Raw genomic sequence first — 19,569 nt, 5'->3', positions numbered from 1 at the left:
TGAGCACCTGCTCTTCCACTGGCCTTGTGTCAGGCGTTTTCAGGCACACTTTCATGTTCAGCTCTTCTCATAAGGACCAAGGCTGTGTGTCAGGTCACAGGGACAAGCAGGAACGGCTCAGGGTGTTCCCCACTCTCCTGCAGGGTGGCAGATAGGATCGGGCGTCATCTTAAAGGCAGAGGTGTGAGTGTTCAGACCTCAGCAGAGGCTCCCCCGGGGTTTGTGCCTCTCCTGGTCTGGGGGGCCCTAAGGATTGCCCCTCAGGTTGTACACGTGTAACCGTGTGTTCTGTCTCTCGGGCTCAGAGCTGGCTCCCCCAGGCCGCATCTGCAGGCTCCCCCTTCTATGTTGCAGCCGTGCTGAACACCCTCCGGCACCTGAGCACCACCACGTCCATCCTGACAGACCCGTCCCAGCTGCCCGAGCAGGCAGCAGAGGCCGTCACCAGAATCAGCCAGAGAGCCGGGGAGTCCTAGCAGTGCTTAGCAGACACGTGGCTGTGTGGGATGCCGAGGAGACCCTTTCCCGCCCGTGGAAAGCAGGCTGCGCCCCTCACCTCTCCCGCTTCAGGGCCTCCTAGCCTCCCTGCGACTGTGGCCCTGGCCGCTCCAAATGCCGCGCTCAGGTCTGAAGCAGGTTTGGGTCCTGCCAACAGCAATAGCCCAGCTCTGGGGACCCCTTGCTGTGAACTCTGACTCAGCGACCTCAGTCACTGACCTCCCCTCGCCTCAGAGAAGCCCAGATGAAGGGAAACGAGGGGACGCTGCCCCTCTCTGTCCTGTCCTGCTGGTGGGGTGTCGGGGGGATGGGGGGGGCGTGGCATCCGTGCAGGGAGCCAGCGGGCAGGAGGAGACCTCACCCACTCCCCCAAGTTAGGACGCGTGAGGGTCCTTCCCAGCTGCTGTCTGGGACACACCCTCCTGTCGCGTCTCTGGCACCCCTGGGCTGTTGGAAGGTCTCCTCCTTCCTCCCCCAACTCTGACCTAATAGAGCAGATGTCGGCTCGGGCTTCGCAGGGCCAGGAAACCCTCCAGCACATGTGTGCAAAGCAGTGGGTATGTGTGCCCCAGAGGGTAACGGACGTGCCAGTGATGCGGAGCTGCTTCAGTCCTGGAAGTCCCCGGGTGGTGCTGTGGTCTGTTTCACAAGTGGATTTGGTTCCACTTGGCATCACGGCAGCCACGATGGCACCAACCCAGGAATCGCATGGCTGGGGCTCAGCCAGGCCCTGCCGCCTCACGCCCCACCTGCTTCCCAGCCAGGAACAGCCGTGCTTGAAGGACAGCGCTAGCCCTGTGGGCGCGGCGTGTGAAGCACCGGGCTCCGCAGTGCTGCCATCGACCGGGCCCCCTCAGCTGGATTGTCCAGCCGGGAGCCCCAGCCCGTCCATCCCAGTTCCTGGGCCAAAGACGCCAGCACCCCCGGCATCTGCCCTGTCTTGTGTTTGGAGGCAGAAATTGACCGGTCGACACAGAGCTCCGAGGTGGCTGCCTCGGAGCTGTCTCCAGGCGGCTCCGGGTCAGTCAGGAGTTGAACTCCACTTTGGTCCAGGCAGAGGACTGTGGGGCCAGCAGGCCGTTTCCGAAGGTGGAAGTTAGACCTGGAAGGGTTTGGAGGAGGGGGCCCGTGCCAGTCCTCCTCTCGCCGCGTCTGCGGGAGCAGTTCCAGGCAGAAGGATGCTCTCTAACACTCAGGAAGCCCAGCCAGGGCTACCTCCGCATTGAAAGAATGTTGCTTTTCACGTCCTGCTGTGAAGTTCAGAGGCCGGCAGGCTTCCCCGTCAAACTCTGTCCTCCCTGCCGGAGATGGAGACCTGCCTGAGCAAGGCCCAGGCCAGGAGTCCTGCTGGGCTGGGCAGAGCTGTGGTGGGGGCTGCTGCGGGCCGCCCGCTGAAGCTTGGATCCTTTCGGAGGCTCCCACTGGCTCCTGGAGGCCTGTGGAAGGTGCCCCGGGGGCAGCCCCACCTCAGCCTCCGCTGGTGGAGGACGGAGGAGGGTCCTCCCCGCGTGGCCGGCCATGCCACTGCCTCCGCTCCCTCATCTGCACGCCGGCCCCATCAGGAGCGCCCCGGCGGCCCCCTCTGCCTCCCCAGAACACGTGTTTACAGGCCTTCGGATGGCTCTCCTGAGGGGCAGGCACAAGACAGGCTGGGCCAGCCTTGCGTGTCCCCTGGGAGGCGGGATGAGAGCCCAGCCTCCCCCCCCGAGTGGACACGAGGTCTCCCTCCAAGGGGGAAGAGCACTGCGAGGCTCGAAAGGAAAACAAAGGAAAATCAGAGACGTTCCCGGCCACGAGGGGCTGCAGAGGGTCCTGCGCTCAGCCGCATCCCTGTTCCTGTGCCTTTGTCAACCGCGTGGGCGGCCGTGGAGCTCGGCCCAGCCACGACCTCTCTGAGATCAGTAGCTTTCTCCCCACCCCATGTTGGGAGTCTTTTTATTTTTTATTTTTTTTAGCTCCATGGGATATAAAATTGGCCTCTTGCTTCTTTGGCCTACCTCTCCTGCCCTTTGGCTGATTTAATGTTCACGATTCTGTTTTTTTAAATATTTAAAGCTGTTAGGTTGTATGAAGCATTGAAGGGCGCGTGTGCGTGTGCGTGTGTCTGTGTGTGGGCACGTGCGGGTGTGTGTATGCGGTGTGTCCCAGCAGACGGTTAACTCGATGCATGTTTTGTTTTGAGATATTTACTTAAATCCATTTTTCTTGGTGCTCACCAGTATCACGGCTATAGGGCCACAAAGCTGTATTTTTTAACACAGACACAATTGTTTCTTGCTCTGGAAGATTTCTTGTTTCAGAGTCTCGCCCACTGAGTCTGGCCGGACGGGGGGTGGCCCTAGCTTTGACCCTTGTCCTGGGGTCCCCAGCCAGGGCACGGGGACCCCCAGGGCTGCTCTGCCACCTGCCTCCAGTGAACGCTCTGATTTGTTTACACTCCCTATCACCCCACCTCCTATCTCTTCTCCCGTAAAAGAGACTTAAAAACGCTGATTTTGGAGGATACAAAAATCAGTCAGAAAGAAAAAAAAAAGCCTGCCTGGCACAGAGTCTCTGAAAGTGTTTCTGTGAAATCTTTCTGTGCCATCAGCTCCCTTCCTACCGCTGGTTGCCCTTTGACGACAAGTGGGAAATGCAGGGAAAGAGTGGGGCTTTCTGAGGTCGGCCGGCCCGTCCCTGCCTCCGTCTCAGCAGGTTATACATCAACCGGTCACCCCACACGCACACCCAGGAGGCCCCCAAACTGGCAGGCGGGCGCTTTCCAGGGTCTTCAGGGCACAAGGGAAGGGGTCCTTTCATCAAGAGTCGGTGCTGATGTGAGCACCGGGTCTCGTTGGGGAGGGGGTGGCGGGGTGCCACGGGTGACCCCATATACTCAGCTCCCTCCACTCTGTCCTGGCGACCCGACCCCACCTTCCCGACCAGACAGAGGTCTGCTCTCTAGGTTCTTTAGCTCCGGGTAGTAGAAAGAGAAACTTCGATTCTGGGGATACGTGGCACTGCAGGCTGGGGCTGACCCCCTTGTCCCTCCCCAGGTGAAGGGGTGCAGTGATCTTACAGGCCCCCCTACCAGGAGGGTGTGGTCCCAGACAGCGCCCCTGTATCCTGTCAGCCTGGGCCTCCCCTCTTTGCGCTCCTGGAAGAATCCTGAGTGGCAGGCTCGCTGTTATTGTCAAGGTGGTCACCGGTTTTCACGGTGCCGCTAAACGAGGGCTTGTCAGGGTGGAGCCGGGGTGGTGGAGGGTTCCGGGGGGGCCCGTCTGCATGGGGCCTCCTGCACACTTGTGCAGTGTGGACCTGGCCCAGCGCTGGCTGACCTGCCCCACTTGGGTTCTTTTATCTCGTCTGGTAGGCAGGCTTAGAACACCGCTCACTGGAGCAGCTTTGCAAAGTGCCTCCCAGGTGGTGAGCTTGCCCAGAAAGGGAGCCAAGGAGGCCCGATGTGGGCGCACGAGCAGCAGTGGGCCGTGGTTTTTGGCTCTGTGCTCCAACACCTCATATCTTAAAAGAGGCTTTTTACCTCGTCTGAACATGAGGCAGGAGAGCAAGGGTGGAGGGTGGAGGAGCTTTAGCCTTCAATGTCATACGTGTCAGTGGTTGCCATGGCCTTAACCCACATAGCAGACGGGTTTTGGGATCGGAGGGGCTCCAGGAACAGAGAGAAGCCTTACAACCCCCCACGTGCCTCCACACACATCACCTGCCCGATTTTCTTTTCCGTCTAAGGGACTTGGCCTTCCCCGCTCACCACACGGCAGGGGGTTTGCTGTTTTCTGAAATCAGCCTTTGAGAAAGAAAAGGGAACTTTTCCTGTTGATTGTTGACTTTGTGTGTGTGTACACGTGTGTGCTTGCACAAGCCTGTGTGTGTGTTTACTCAATGGAATTCTATTTTTGTGAAATTTCTTTATGATTATGTAGCAAAATTCACCTCCATCCCCCAGTCAAACTTTTGGTTCCAGAATCAACCCTGGGCATCGCTCTTTTGAAGAATTCTCTCCTGGGTTTCTAAAATAGAGATGGGCCTCCCTCAAGGGCTGAGGTGGGGGAAAGGGTCGGGAGAAACTGAAGTCCGATGGCGTTCCATTGAGTCGACATCCGGAAGCTACAAGTAGGAAGGGCTCCACCGGGGGAGCCGTGAAGCCCAGGCTGTTTCTCACGAGGGAGGTGGGCCGCGGTGCCTGGGGCCGCTTTATCTGAATCTGTTCACACCACTTGTTTCGCTTGTGTAAGCCAAGGCTGAAACAGCACCTTCTTTTCCTTTCTCGGGTTTCAGCTCACGGTGTAAATGGTTCATTTTTTTTTCCCCCCTGTTGTGCTCTCCGGTGACTGTGTCAGAGCTCCCCACCCAGGAGACAAGTCACCCCTCGTGGGCAGAAAAAGCAAAACCCAAGAAGAGTGTTGTTCTTCGCAGCCTCCCTCAGGCCTGCGCCACGCTGAGCTCAGTCGTTCGTGCTCCGCTGTTGAGAAGCACGGTTCCACCAGCTGTATCCAACACTACAATGCAGCTCCAAAACTATATTTGCATCCAAGACAATAAAAAGCCGTATTTTTGGAAAAGCCTGTGACATGTGGTCTTTGCTAACCCGGTTGGAGCAGTGGAGGAGGTGATAAAATGAGATGGGGGCAGAGGGGTGCCCGTGCCTGGCTTGCTCGTGCTGGCTTTCCCAGGTGGACAGAGTCCAGAGGTGCTTGAACAAAGTGCCCGTTTCCTCACATGGCACTTGGGCAAACCCACCCTGGAGTCTTCACAGGGTGGTCGTCAGGGTCACATGAAATTGCGAGTGTCCAGCTCCCAGAAAGTGCAGATTGCCACCAGCATGGCCAGCCCCAGGACAGCATCCAGTGGGGTCTACATCATCGTGATACCCCAGGGGGCAGGGGCCTCCCTGCTGACTGTCGACCCGATACCATACACAGAAGATTCTGGAAAGTTGACCAGCAGGGATGTCCCTTTGTTGTGCTGAGAACTTTGATGATTTCTGCTTAATCTAAAAGCCCTTCTTTTTGCCCTCCCATCTTCCTCTGCCCACGCCCACCCCCACCCCCTCCCAGTTCCTTGTGCTTGGGCAGCGTGACTCTTAAGGTAAGCCGTGCCGGCCTCTTGGGCTGCCGGCCCCTCTCCAGAGCCGCTGTCTTGTTTCACTGAACAACTGTACAGATCCGTATCTCTTGACTAAAATGCAGTGGGTTGATACGCAGGCTCTTGTCTGATCAAACCCCCACGCCTTCCCCGAGGAAAAACACCTTCATGACACAAAGCAAGATCTGGGGCCTTGAGAATCAGGGGCCCCTGACAAATCGGTGAGTGGTTCATGGATTCCTTGGGGTGAGAAGGAACTTGGTTTCCACTTTGATTATCAGTGGGTTCTTCTAGCTTTTTGAGTCTGGCCACATGTTAGGTCTGGAATCTCAAAAGATAACTTGGGGCATAATTAGGAGAAGAAGGGAGGGTTTGGATGTGGGGAAAGGGGGAACAGAGTGTCTCGAGGGAAGAGGCCAGGGCGCTGGAGCCTGCTTGCCTCAGTGTCAGGCACTGGGCCGCCTCTGGACAGTTCTCGAGTCAGTGGCGTGGTTTTCCTCATTTCATGGAGGAAGACATCAGTTGTTTCTGAGATGGTGAGGCCACATGGGTCAGAGCCAGAAGGCTGGAGTTTTCATTTTTCATCCTCTAAAAGTGTCTGTATTTTATCCTCCATCCACCGAATCCAGAGGCTTACCTGTGCCATCCCCTCTTCCACACCGAGTTCTGTCTCTCGTGCCCTCTGGAAGTCTCCCAAACACACCATCTACTTCTCTCCATCCCCACTGTCATCACCACCCAAGTCCCAAGTTGCCACCGCCCCTCAAGTTCACACGATGATGTCCTCTATCCCTTCTTTGTCTTGTAGCCTCGGCCTTACAGTCCATGGGAGCTTGAAGTGGTCCAGGTCCAGTCACGGCACTGACTCCTTCAAGGGCTTCCAGGGAAAGGTCCATCCGCCCCTCTGCATTGAGCCCGTCCTTCCTCTGCTTGCCTTTCCAATCACATTTTTGCTCTTTTCTGTGCCTTGAGCGGGCCTGCTTGGCTTGGTTTGGTTTGGTTTCTCTCTTCAGGTTTTCCCAAAGCCTCCTCCCTCTGCCCAAGACTTTGCCCATCTCCACCCCTCTTCTTGAATAGCTCCTGTTGTTTCTTCCAGTTTACTTATTTATTTTATTTTGGCTGTGCTGAGTCTTCATCGTGGCATACAACCTTCTCCAGTTGTAGCGTGCAGGCTTGGTTGAGACACGTGGGATCTTAGTTCCCCGACCAGGACTCGAACTCAGGCTTCCTGCATTGGGAGCTCAGAGCCTTAACCCCTGGACCACCAGGGAAGTCCCTCTTTCTTCCCAATATAATCCTTAAATGTCAGTTCTTCAGAAACCAGCCCTAATGTTCCTGCCCCACCCCCCAACACACAGGTGCACATGCGCTTTCACACGTGTGAACACACGTGAGCTTTCACACATGTGTACACACACACATGCACACACCAAGTCAGACCCCAGACAACTGTATCTCCTCAGGATGCTGGTCATTACCGTGCATGTTCCCCACCAGGTTTTGAGACCCCTCAGGACAAGGGGCCCACAGCCGCCACTGTGCCCAGCTCAGAACCAGCACAGCAGGTACCCAGGGAACCCGCCCAGTGACCCTCAGGCCCTTGCCCTTCCACCAACCCAGCTACCCCTTCCCCAACTCTGTGCCAGAGGCGGAGGGTGTGGGGAGCCCGAAGAGCTAGGGGCGGGGAGCGGGGGGTGCAACCAGCAGATGCAGACGTGTAGGTGTCCTGCAGAGTTTAGAGGTTGGCTACTACGAGCCTATACTTAATATGAAGCATCAACTTTAGTCATTTGGATTGTAAATGTGGTAAGAATAGTTTCCAAATGGCATTTGCGAGCACTTCATCTTGGATTTGGACCCAATTCTATAGAACGCAGTTGACCTTCTCAGTCGCTCTGATCTGTATGTCAGATTCTGAAGTTAGCCTTGCTAGGCTGGTGTGGTTACACTCAATGTGTGCTTTTGCCTTTTTATTCCAGAAACTCTCCAGCAAACACAGAAGACAGTACAGTACAGAGAGGACAGTACAATGAACCCCCATGTACCCAACCATCCACTTTAAAAGATGACCGACTCAGGGCTGGTTTTCTTTGGTATCTACCTCACCCCGCCCCCGTTATTTTGAAGCACATCCCAGACGCCATATGGGTTTCATCTGTTAATAGTAAATGTGCTTTTGAGGACCATTTCCTAGAACTGCATCTATGCCTGCAGTGTCCGTCGTTTGAAAACCCCCAAAGGCTTTGTGTTAGACTACAGTCAGTTAATGAGAACCCTGGGGAATGGGGAGAACTGATTGATCTGATTTTCTGTTTCACTGAATCATTAGCTAGAAAACCCTTATTGTTTAGGGAGTTGGCGGAGGAGGGGTGGTAGGGGGAAAGCTTTGTCTACTTTCCTGCCTTAATGGGTTTGTATAGCAAACAGTCTAATCTCTTGATCTAGCCTATCTGATTGTCCCGCTGGTGTGACTAAGCAGGGCAGGTTGATACCATACAGGTCGGTGGAGGGGATGGGGCCATTTCCACCTGCCCCCTCACCTGTCATCTCACAGCCCGGATGCCAACCCGTTGGTGTCTCCTGAGTCCCCAGCCTAATTGAGCACCCCCCACACACACCCTGAGATAGACATAGCATCGATTTTGCACCTCCTCCCACCCCCAAAATTGCCAGAGGCTCACCCAAGTTGCTCTCTTTCCTCCAGACTTTGATCAAGACACATGTGCTGAAGGCTGAATTTGGACTCAGCTCAGAGGTCACACAGTGAGTTTACTGGAGACACAACAAAACCCATCTTGATGTGTAGGGATGGGGAGGAGCACGGGGTGCCCTAGAGGAGCAGCAGGGACCACCCCTGGGGTTGAAGGAGGGGGTCGGGGAATGGCCCCTGTCCCCCGAACCAGGACCCAGCAGGACAAGAGTCAGCCAAGCAGAGGGGACAAGACCCACAGGGAAGAGCATGTTTCATGGGAAGAGACACTGATCAGATGTAACACCTCCCTTTGGGTCAACCCTGCCCTCCTTCTCCACTGGGGCTCTTGCTCGGCTCTTGCCTCTTCTGTCTCGAGCAGTTTTCTCTTCGTGCAGCTGACTCCTTCCTCTCTCCCCATGAGCATCTCAAGTCTCTCCCCTTATAACCAGCCTGCCTGTTATATCTCACCCTCCCCAGCCTAGAATGCGTGTACCCCCAGATACTCAGCATCTCCTCACATGACGCCACCACCTGCCTAGTCGCTCACACTGGAAATTCACACGGCCCCCTCGTTCTGTCCTTTCCCCTCACTTCCCATCTCCCATCTACCAGGGAGTCCTGTCAGTGGGTTCCCCCAAATGATCAAGAATCCAACGACCTCTCCCCACCCTCAGCCCCCACCCCAACAGTGTGACATTCCCGGGTTCCTCCTCTTGCTGCTCCTGCCTCAGTTCCCCACACGGCTGGCAGGATCCTTTTAAAGACACCTACCAACACTGGTCTTCCCGTCGTCAACCATCCAGTGGCTTCCCGCAGCATTTAGAGAAAAAGCCAGACTCTTCACCCTCTGGCTCCCCACTACCTTGGGCAAGTGACAACCCCTCTAGGCCCCCAAATCTTTCAACTATAAAATGTGGACACTAATTACACCAGCCCCACCGGATTGTTGTAAGGGTTCAACATGCCAGTTTATAGGCAGCTCTTTTCGCTCTTCTTTCCTTCCTTCTTTCCCACCTTCTCCCCCAGCGCCTCTTCCCACGATCCCTGTTTTTATTAACGCATCGCTGAGACCATCCTCCTTTTTAATATCCTGCAGTCCTTCTGGTCCTTCTTTCCGCACATCATCCTGCCTGTCTCCTTTGCATCCGTCACATCCTTGTGCTGTGAATTCTTTCTCCACAAAGTCGCTGACTGTGGTCCCAGGCCACACTGCAGGCACAGCTGGTATGGGTCAGAGTTGAGCTACTTCCCAGCCAACCTCTCCAGCCCTGACCTGAAAATAGCAGGGAGATTTCCACCACCATCCCTTTTTCCAAAATCTTGAGGCCCCCTCCCAACCCTCGAGAACTTATTCTTCAGGAACAAAACCCCGCCCTTAGCCTGGCCTTCCGCTCGGCGTTGACACTGTCTCCCACAACAGGTTCCAGGCACGCTGCACCCGCTGTGGTTATGCAGCTTCTTCGTTGTGTGTCATCCTCCCCACCCCCACCCCGGAAGGTCCAGTGCTTCCGCCTGTCTGTAGCCTGCCCTGGCCTGGGCCACCCCACTTTGGACCCTGAACTACCACCGGGGCTCCATTTCTGTCACTGGCATCACATGCCCCCTTCCACCTGGTACTGTGAATGTCAAGACTGCATTCACAACATCACCTCTTCCTAAGGACAGGAGCCACATCTCATTTTATCACTCATCTCCCTGAGCACAGAGATTTAGTGTCCTGAGCTTATGATCTAAGTTACATCTACCACGACCTGCCAGGGACGATGCAACAACCCCACAAAACAGGTCCTCCGATTATCCCTGCTGTAGAGATAAGGAAGTTGAGGCTTAGAGAGTCGCAGAACTTGCCCACAGCATCACTGATTGATGCCTGAGAAGCGGGGCTGCAGCCCCAAGTGAGTCTGACTCTGGGGCTTCCTGCAAATGATAACAGCCAATAGGTGCCAGGCCCCATGCTAGACATCATTATGTTACCCCTTGTTATCCTCAAAAGACCCCATAAGGTGGGGATTATGACCCTCATCCTACACTGGAGATAGCAAAGTCTTACCTGCCATGATGAGAGCATCCAGGGACTGGCAGTGGAAGGGGAGTTCCTCTACCTGATAAAGGCACCTACGAAAAGCCCCCAGTGAACATGTGGGATGATGACAGCCTGAATGCTTTCCATCCATGAAGAGGAAGACAGAGATGTCCGCTGTCTCCAGGACTGGACAACACTGTCCTGGAGGGTGCAGTCAGGGCAGATCAGCAGGACATAGAAACCCACGGCATTCCTATGAGGAAGGAGGGAGAAAAACACTCGCTTTGTGCAGATGACAAGATGCTTTGTATAGAAAACCCTGAGGGACACACGCACATACTGCTAAGAGCTAGTCGATGAGTTCAGCAAGGCCCCAGGACACAAAACTAATACACAAAAATCAGCTGTATTTCTGGACACTAACAGTGAACACTCCAAAAATGAAGGAAACAAGTCCCTGTAGGATAGTGTCAAAGAGAATAAAATACCTAGGAATAAATTTCATCAGAGAAGGGCAAGACTCTGACACTGAAAACTGTAAAGCATTGTTGAGGTTGAGGAATATTATTCAGCCATAAAAAAGAATGAAGTACTGACAGAGGCTGCAATGTAGATGAACCTCAAAAATATGATACTGTGTGAAGGGAACCAGACACAAGAGGCCACATATTGTGTGAGCCCACATAAACGGATTATCCAGAGTAGGCAAATACTTAGAGACAGAAAGTAGGTTGGTGTTGGCAGGGGGAGAAGAATAGGGGTGTACTTAATGGATATGGGGTATTCTTTTGGGGTAATGACACAGTTTTGGGACTTAATGTACATGGTGGTTACATGACATCGTGACAGTACTAAATGCCACTGAATTTACATCTTAAGATGGTTCATCTCATGTAAATTTCACTTTCCAGTTTTTCTTAATGTTGAAAAAAGTGTAGAGCAGACCTAAATAAATGGAAAGACATCCTGTGTTCATGGATTAGAAGACAATATTGCCAAGATGGTAACACTCCCTAAAGTGACCTATGGATTCAGGGCAATCCCTATCAGAATCACAACTGTGTTTATTGCAGAAATGAACAAGTTGATCCTGAACTTCATATGGAAATATTTGCAAGGGGCCAGAACAGCCAAAATGATCTTGAAAAAGAAGTACAAAGTGGGAGGGCTCACACTTCTCAATTCAAAACTTACTGTAAAGCTGCAGTCGTCAAGACAGCGTGGTACCAGCGTTAAACAGACATGGAGGGACTTCCTGGTGGTCTGGTGGTTAAGACTTTGCCTTCCAGTCCAGAGTGGGTATGGGTTCAATCCCTGGGCAGGGACCTAAAATCCCACATGCTTCAAGGCCAATAAACCAAAACATAAAACAGAAACAGTATTGTTACAAATTCAATAAAGACTTTTAAAAAATGGTCCACATAAAAAAAAATTTTTTAAAGATAAATTTACAAAAACAGACATGTAGATCAATGGAATTTTATTCTACTGAGAGTCCAGAAATAAACCTATAAATCCACTGTCAAATGGTTTTTTATAGGGATGCCAAGACTCTTGTGGGGAAAGAATAATATTTTCAGCAGATGGTGTTGGGACTTAGTGACGGGAAAAGATAGATGTAAATCTTCATCACCATGGACAGGGCAACAGTTTCTTAGACTGATATCAAAAGCACAAGCAACCAAAGGAAAAATAGAGTACAGTTTATCAAAAATAAAAATTGTGTGGGTCAAGGATGCTATCAAGCAAGTGATAAGACAACCCACAGAATGGCGAAAACAATATTTGCAAATCATATATTAGGCAATGGGCTGGTATTCAGAACATATAAAAATCAAACTCTTACAACTCAATAATAAAAAGATGATGATTTGAATGGACTTTTACAGACAATTTTAAAATAGACCAAAAAAAATAAAATTAAAAAAAAAATAGACAAAGGACTTGAATGGTATGTGAATGGCTAACAATCACAAGAAAAGATGCTCAACATCACAAGTTAGTCATTAGGGAGCTGCATGGGCTTCCCAGGTGGCTCAGTGGTTAAGAATCTGCCTGCCAATGTGGGAGACTCAGGAGACTCAGATTCAATCCCTGGGTCGGGAAAATCCCCTGGAGTAGAAAATGGCAACCCACTCCAGTATTCTTGCCTGGAGAATTCCATGGACAGAGGAGCCTGGCAAGCCACAGTCCACAGGGTTGCGAAGAGTTGGACACGTCTGAGCGACCGAGCACAGGGAGATGCGTGTTATAAATCGCCGTGAGCGGTCACTTCACACCTACCAAGATGGCGATAATAAAAACAAAATAAATGGAAAATAAGTGTTCTTGAGATGTGGTGACACCAGAAGCTTGCACAAGGCTGGTAGGAATGTAAAAAGGTGCAGCCGTTGTGGATGAGTTTGGTAGTTCCTCCAAAAGTTAGAGTTCCTGTGGGGGTTCAGCAGTTCCATTCCTCGGCATGTGCCCCAAAGAAATGGAAACTGACTCCACAGACAGTTGTGTGCAAATACCCATAGCAGCATTACTCACACCACCCAAGTGTGAAAATAGCCCAAATGCCCCTGAACTGATGAACATATAAACCAAATGTGGCATAGCCATACAATGGAATATTATTCAGCCATAAAAAGGGATAAAGTACTGACACGTAAAGTAGCTACAACATGAATGGATCTTGAAAACACTGTGCTGTGTAAAACAAGCCGGACTAAAAAGGCCACGTATTGTATGATTCCATTTACGTGAAGTGTCCAGAATAAGCAAATCCATAAACAAAAAGTGAGTTAGTGGTTGCCAGGAGCGGAAGAAAAGGGAGAATGAGAAGTGACTGCAATGGGGTACAAAGTTTCTTTGAGGGTGATAAAAATGTCCTGGAATGAGGTGGTGGTTATGGTTACACAACTCTGAATATACACACATGCGCACGCACGCCGCACACACAACTAAATTGCGTACTTTAGAAAAACTGGAGTAGCTTATTGAAGGTTATATCTGGTCCTAAGTAGAGAAGAGACCAGAAACTAAAACCCAAGAATATCTGCTTTTACACCAAAGCTTTTGGAGGAAGAATTGTTCCAGGGCCCTCAAATAAGTAAATTCATAAAGTTGGGATCTCACAGAACCTCAGAATTGTCATTTTGAATAGTCCTCATGATAAAGTACTACAGTTTTGGATAGTCCATAGAAAGGCTGAGAGAAGCAATATTGGATACACTGAGAAATCAGTTATACTATGCAAGGAATGATTGGCCCTGATGCTCTGCTTTGCTTGTGCCATTCAACTGGGAGTCTGAAGAGCTGTGAACAGGGGACTCTAGCCTAATTTCAAAGTTCAGAGAGAAGAAACTACAAATTTCACAACCCACTACTATGGTGAACTGCCTTGGAACAGCCAAAGAATTTTACCTTTTTACCGATATGTGTAAAACCCTTCAAACTTCTCCATTCTTCATCCTTTTTTCTCTGGCAGCTATTTCTTTCATAATCTGAAGTGTGTTTAATGTACTGATTTCTAAAATAATACACACACATCCCTCTGAAAAGAGACTCGGAGGATTTCCTGACAGGTGAGAAGCTACTCCCTACCCTCCTTCCTTCTCTGGTCCTTTCTGCAGGGGCCAGACCCACCCCTTCCTCCTCTATTTCCTCCTCTCCTTCCTCCTCCCCTTCCCTCACAGCGTTGTCTGCAGAGAAACCTTTTTTCCACAGCAAATCCTATCTAGGCATACGCACCTGGGGTGGCCTGGACTAACACAGGTTGCTTCCACTCTTGTTTCTCTATTCATTTTCTTTTTTAATTGATTTTATTTAAAAAAATTTTGAGGGTTTTTTTTTTAACGTGGACCATTTGTTACAATGTTGCTTCTGTTTTATGTTTTGTTTTCTTTGGCCACAAGGCCTGTGGGATCTTAGCTCGCCAACCAGGGATAGAACCCGTGGCCCTATGGAAAGCAAAGTCTTTTTTTTTTTTTAATTTATTATTGGCTGTGCTGAGTCTTTGTTGCTACACATGGGCTTTCTCTAGTGGGGAGCGGGGGCTACTCTTTGTTGCAGAGCACGTGCTCTAGGCACAAGGACTTAGTTGCTCCATGGTATGTGGGATCTTCCCAGATCAGGGATCAAACCGTGTCCCCTGCATTGGCAGGCAGATTCTTAACCACTGGACCACCAGGGAAGTCCCTCCCTGTTTATTTCAGATACTCTCATTAATGCTGTTATGGACATGTCACTGTGTATATCCTGTCCTAGCTATGATCATCTCCTTAGGAGGTTCCATGAGGATAGGATGCCAAGGTGGGGTTCCCGGTGAGGGGTAGAATCCTTTTATAAGATGGATACCTGTTTCCAGAAGTGGCTGAGGAGGTCTTTCACAGCCTCCCCACCAGGCCGAGCTGATTGGATGGGCAGGAAAGAGAGCCTTCTGTTTATTTGCCTTTCTCAATTACTTGGTGGGGTTCCCCCAAGTTTCACATTTACTGGACATTTGTTTTCTTGTTTTCACATTTACGCATTTCTTTCTCCTGTTCTCTCCGCTTCCCTCCTCCTCTCTTCATTTTCTCATTATCTGATTGCCTTTTCTATTTCCTTTTGATTTTTCTTCTCACATCTCGAATCTCCAGAATAAGAAAATGACATTGCTTAAAAGTGTTTTTCTTACAGCTTCATATTCTTGACTCTTCTAAGCTGAGCAAGTTTTAAGCCTTTATGTTTAAGCTCAGTCCAAAAAATTCCTTCTGAAAAAACTGAGTCCTATGACCATATTAGTGTTTTCTTCTCTGTGACCCGTGATGGCATGTTTGTTTTCCTTTCCTCTGTAAATCAGCGGCACTTGATGTTTAAATGTTTTCACTTTGGAGTGTAACAACAGAATCAGACAATATGTCTCCACTTTTGTCTGGCTTCTTTCATTCAGCATCACGTTTTCAAGGTTAATCCATGTGGAATCCTGATTCACAAGACAGACCCTGGAAATCATTTGGTGGAGGAGATATTAAATTTGTCACCAGAATGTTAAGATCTGATCATCTTTTGGCCTCTTTCTAGGTTTTGGCAGGTTATCACCAAAAGAAATTCTAATTATTTGAGAGTTCTTGTTAGCTGAGTTCCAGATAACTTAGGATTCATCATTCTTATCACCGTGGTCATCTCTGTCCTAGATCGGTGTTATCAGGAAAGACAAAGATGAATTGGACTTTTTTTTCCTCTTGCGTAGTGTTGTGGTAGGTGGTCTTGATTTAGTGACAAATTTCTACCCCTAATCTCCTCCCTCATCTCCCCTCCAAATTTTTCTTGTTTCTGTGAAATGGGGAAAGCAGGCTTCAAGGCAAACGTCTCCATACAGGTGAACCAACTACCTCAGACCTTGACGGCTTGTGTAAAACATGCTGATCCCATAATGTTCAAGAGTAAAAAGGAATAAACAGTGGCACAGGCTACGACATGGATTAACCTTGAAAACATGATGCTGAATGAAAGCAAAAATGGAGACATATTGTCTGATTCTGAAACGTACAGAAAAGACAAGCACAGAGCGGCAGAGATCAAGATTTCCTGGAGGCTGCGGGGAGGGGAAATGGGGAGTTTTTGGGGGGCATGAGAATTTTCTGGAATGAGATAGTGGTGATGATTGCAGAACTCTGGCTATACTTAAAATACATTGAATTATAGACTTGAAACGGGTGAACTTCAAGGCAGGTAAGTTACATATCAGTGAAGCTGTTAATAATACCGAGTCTAAGGCCCAGACCAGACCCGCTCAGTCAGAATCTTGGCGTAAAATCCAGAAATCTACAAACACCCCAGCAGGACCAACTATGTAATTTGCAGGCTCAGTGCAAAATGAAAGCGTGGGGCCCCTTGTTAAAAAAAAAAAAAAATCATTCAGAATTTCGAGACAGTGGCCACACAGTATTGCAAACAGCGTGGGGCCCTTCTAAGAGGGCCCTGGGCCGCTGCTCAGGTTGCAGGCCTCCAAATCCAGCCTTGCAGCCCAGACTCACGTTAGGGATGGTCCACCCAAAGGCAAGAGGGACTTCAGTGAGCAGATCCTCTGCCTCTCGGTCAGAGAAGCTGTAAGTGGAGGGGCTGGAAGTCCGAGAGGAGACATCACAAAATTCAAGAGCACCTTTCCTCTCCTTCTAAGAGCCACAAGTTGGTTTTAGTTAGAAGACCACGGTGGAGTCCCCAGCCCATGGCTGAGTCATTCCCCCAAACTTTGGGCTTTCAGTGAAAAAAAGGGAGAAAGACTGGGGTTATTGGCAGATCTCTCGGAGGTCCTGGGTTCCCCACCAACTGAGCATTGGCTGGTTCAAGCAGAACAGCAAGGAGACAGGTGAGAGGTCTGTCTGGGGCAGGGTCGGGGGCTTGGTAGCCACTAATGTCTCAGCCCCCATGGCCCTTAGTCTGGATCTTATTGCATCTGCCTCCTCTCCTTGAGACCATCAACCTTCCAGCAGTTTGGAATCCCACCGAGTTCCCTCCTGCCTTTGAGTAGAGTATCCCCCCTGCCTCCTGATCCAAAATCGGATGGAACTGGAACTTCCCTGGTGGTCCAGTGGTTAGGATTTCACCTTCCAATGCAGGGGATGTGGGTTCAATCCCCTGTCGGGACACTAAGATCCCACATGCCTCATGGCCGAAAAACCAGAACATAAAACAACAGAAGGGATATTGTAACAGATTCTATGAAGACTTTAATAATGGTCCACTTCCATGGGGTGGGAGGGCAGTTCCAGAGGGAGGGGACATAGGTACACTTATGGCTGATTTACGCTGTTGTATGGCAGAAACAAACACGACATTGCAAAGCAATTATCCTCCAATTAAAAATAAATTTAAAAAAGAGCAAAAAAAGGTCCACATTAAAAAAAAAATCTAAGAAACAACAATAAAAAAAAGCAAAGTCTGAACTGCCTTGATCACCTGTGAAGACAGAGTAGAAATATATATTCAGTCTCTGCCCCCAATTCCTCTTGTAATTCCCTGAGTTTATGGGGATGCTGGGAGTATCTGACACAGAGCTCCTAAATCCCTGGGGATTTCCTCTGTTGTAGGAGGTCTTGGTTCTAATGAAGGGACTCTGGATGGGTTCCTGGACACCTTCAGGATGCTTGTCAGAAAGACCAAACCATGATTACAAGTCACTTCTTGGCATGAGGTGGCCAAAGTAGTAGAGTTTCAGCTTCAGCATCAGTCCTTCCAATGAATACTCAGGGCTGATTTCCTTTAGGATGGACTGGTTGGATCTCCTTGCAGTTCAAGGGACTCTCAAGAGTCTTCTCCAACACCACAGTTCAAAAGCATCAATTCTTCAGGGCTCAGCTTTCTTTATAGTCCAACTCTCACATCCATACATGACTACTGGAAAAAACCACAGCTTTGACTAGACAGACCTTTGTTGGCAAAGTAATGTCTCTGCTTTTTAATATGCTGTCTAGATGGGTCATAGCTTTTCTTCTAAGGAGTAAGTGTCTTTTAATTTCATGGCTGCAGTCAACATTTGCAGTGATTTCGGAGCCCAAGAAAATAAAGTCTCTCACTGTTTCCATTGTTTCCCCATCTATTTGCCACAAAGTGATGGGACCGGATGCCATGATCTTCGTTTTTTGAATGTTGATTTTTAAGCCAGCTTTTTCACTCTCCTCTTTAACTTTCATCAAGAGGCTCTTTAGTTCTTCGCTTTCTGCCATAATGATGGTGTCATCTGCATATCTGAGGTAATTGATATCTCTCCCGTCAACCTTGATTCCAGCTTGTGCTTCATACAGCCCAGCATTTCGCAGGATAAAACCTCTGTGTAGATCTGAATTGCAGGGGTTGGTGAACACATCCATGTGCCAGAGGAGGACAAACTCCAGCTCCACGGGGACAGAAGCGCCTGTGCTCAGGACCCTTGTTGATTTCACCCTTTGTACCTCTCCCTCTGGCTGTTCGTTCCTATCCTTTATAGCATCCTTTATATAAACCAATAAACATAAGCAAAGGTTCCCTGAGTTCTGGGAGCCATTCTAGCAAATCACTGAGCCTCATCAGGGGGTTGTGGGAACCCCTGGTTTGTAGCTGAGACAGACAGAAATGTGAGTAACTTGGGACCCACTCTCTGTGATTGGCATCTGAAGTAGAGGGAAGCCGTCTTGTGGGACTGAGCTTTTGACCGTAGGGTCTGTGCTAACCCCACAAAGTTAGTGTCAGATTTGAATTGACTTGTAGGACACCCAGATGGTGCCCATGGAGTACTGAAGACTTGCCTGGAGGGGAAAATACACACTTTTCAGGGAGAATTGTTCTAGGAGGGGGAAGCAGTTTTCCATGATGCACCTACACCTCAGCTGCCAATCTCTTCCCCTTCCAGCTTCAGCAGCAGGAAGCAGGCTCCAATTTCCACCAAACATAAGTCTCAGGCTGTTTAAACTTAATTCTTATACAGAGAGTGAGCACACGCCAAGATTTTCCTTACCTCGTCCATGAATGAGTCAATGAGTCCAGCACGACTGACTCCATGGCCAGTACAAGAAAGGACCAACCCTCTGTTTATCCACCATCTGTGAAGAAAATGAAAATTGGAAGACGATGCACAGGTAGATGTCCACCTCGTTAATGCTCTGTAGTCAATAAAGCTGTCACCCGGCGGTTGTCTTCTCTACTGGACAGAAGTCATCTTAGCAACTTTTTCCACATTCACAGACTTGGGGACCCAATCAATAATAAATTGTGCCAGAGTCCCGTTTCCTGAGAGCAGTACTGTACAGAGCTTTCTGTGGTGGTGGAGATGTTCTGAGCTGTCCCATATAGGAGGAGCCTCAGCCGCACATAGCTATTGAGCACTTAAAATGCAGCCAGCATTACTGAGGAACTGGATTTTATTTTCAATGTTTTAGTTTGAAATACATTCAGACATACAGCAAAGTTATAGATAGTACAGAGTTCTCATACACCCTTCTCCAGTTTCTTCTAAATACGAATGTCTTATGTAACAATGGTGCACATCTATCAAAAGTAATAAATTGGGATTTCCCCGCGGTCCAGTGGTTAAAATTCCACACTACCACTGCAAGGGGTGCAGGTTCAATCCCTGGTCAGGGAACTAAGAGCCTGCATGCTGTGCAGCACGACTGAAAAAACAAAACAAAACTAAGAAATTAATACCAGAACAGGCTTAATTTGGGTATCCACTAGTTTCTTTTTTTCACCACTGCCCTTTTCAAATCCCTTCCAAGACTGTATCCAGTGATCATCCCCTCTTGGTCTCTGCTCTGTGACAATGTCTTAGTCT

At 49.7% G+C, this 19,569-nt stretch overlaps 1 protein-coding gene across 2 annotated transcripts in view; it reads left to right on the top strand.

The window, feature by feature from the left end:
- MLXIP (MLX interacting protein) overlaps positions 1–2,502 on the top strand; it is a 56,917-nt gene extending 54,415 nt beyond the window's left edge. For both annotated transcript variants that reach the window (XM_055551013.1, XM_055551012.1), the window contains exon 17: positions 355–2,502. In XM_055551013.1, coding sequence (XP_055406988.1) covers positions 355–476 — 122 coding nt within the window. In that variant the 3' untranslated portion in view covers positions 477–2,502. The remainder of the gene's footprint in view (positions 1–354) is intronic.
- Positions 2,503–19,569: the final 17,067 nt, after the last annotated feature.

This window comes from Bubalus kerabau, chromosome 16, assembly GCF_029407905.1.
Source record: "Bubalus kerabau isolate K-KA32 ecotype Philippines breed swamp buffalo chromosome 16, PCC_UOA_SB_1v2, whole genome shotgun sequence".
Lineage (NCBI taxonomy): Eukaryota > Metazoa > Chordata > Mammalia > Artiodactyla > Bovidae > Bubalus > Bubalus kerabau.
This window is presented reverse-complemented; position numbering and strand designations above follow the sequence as displayed.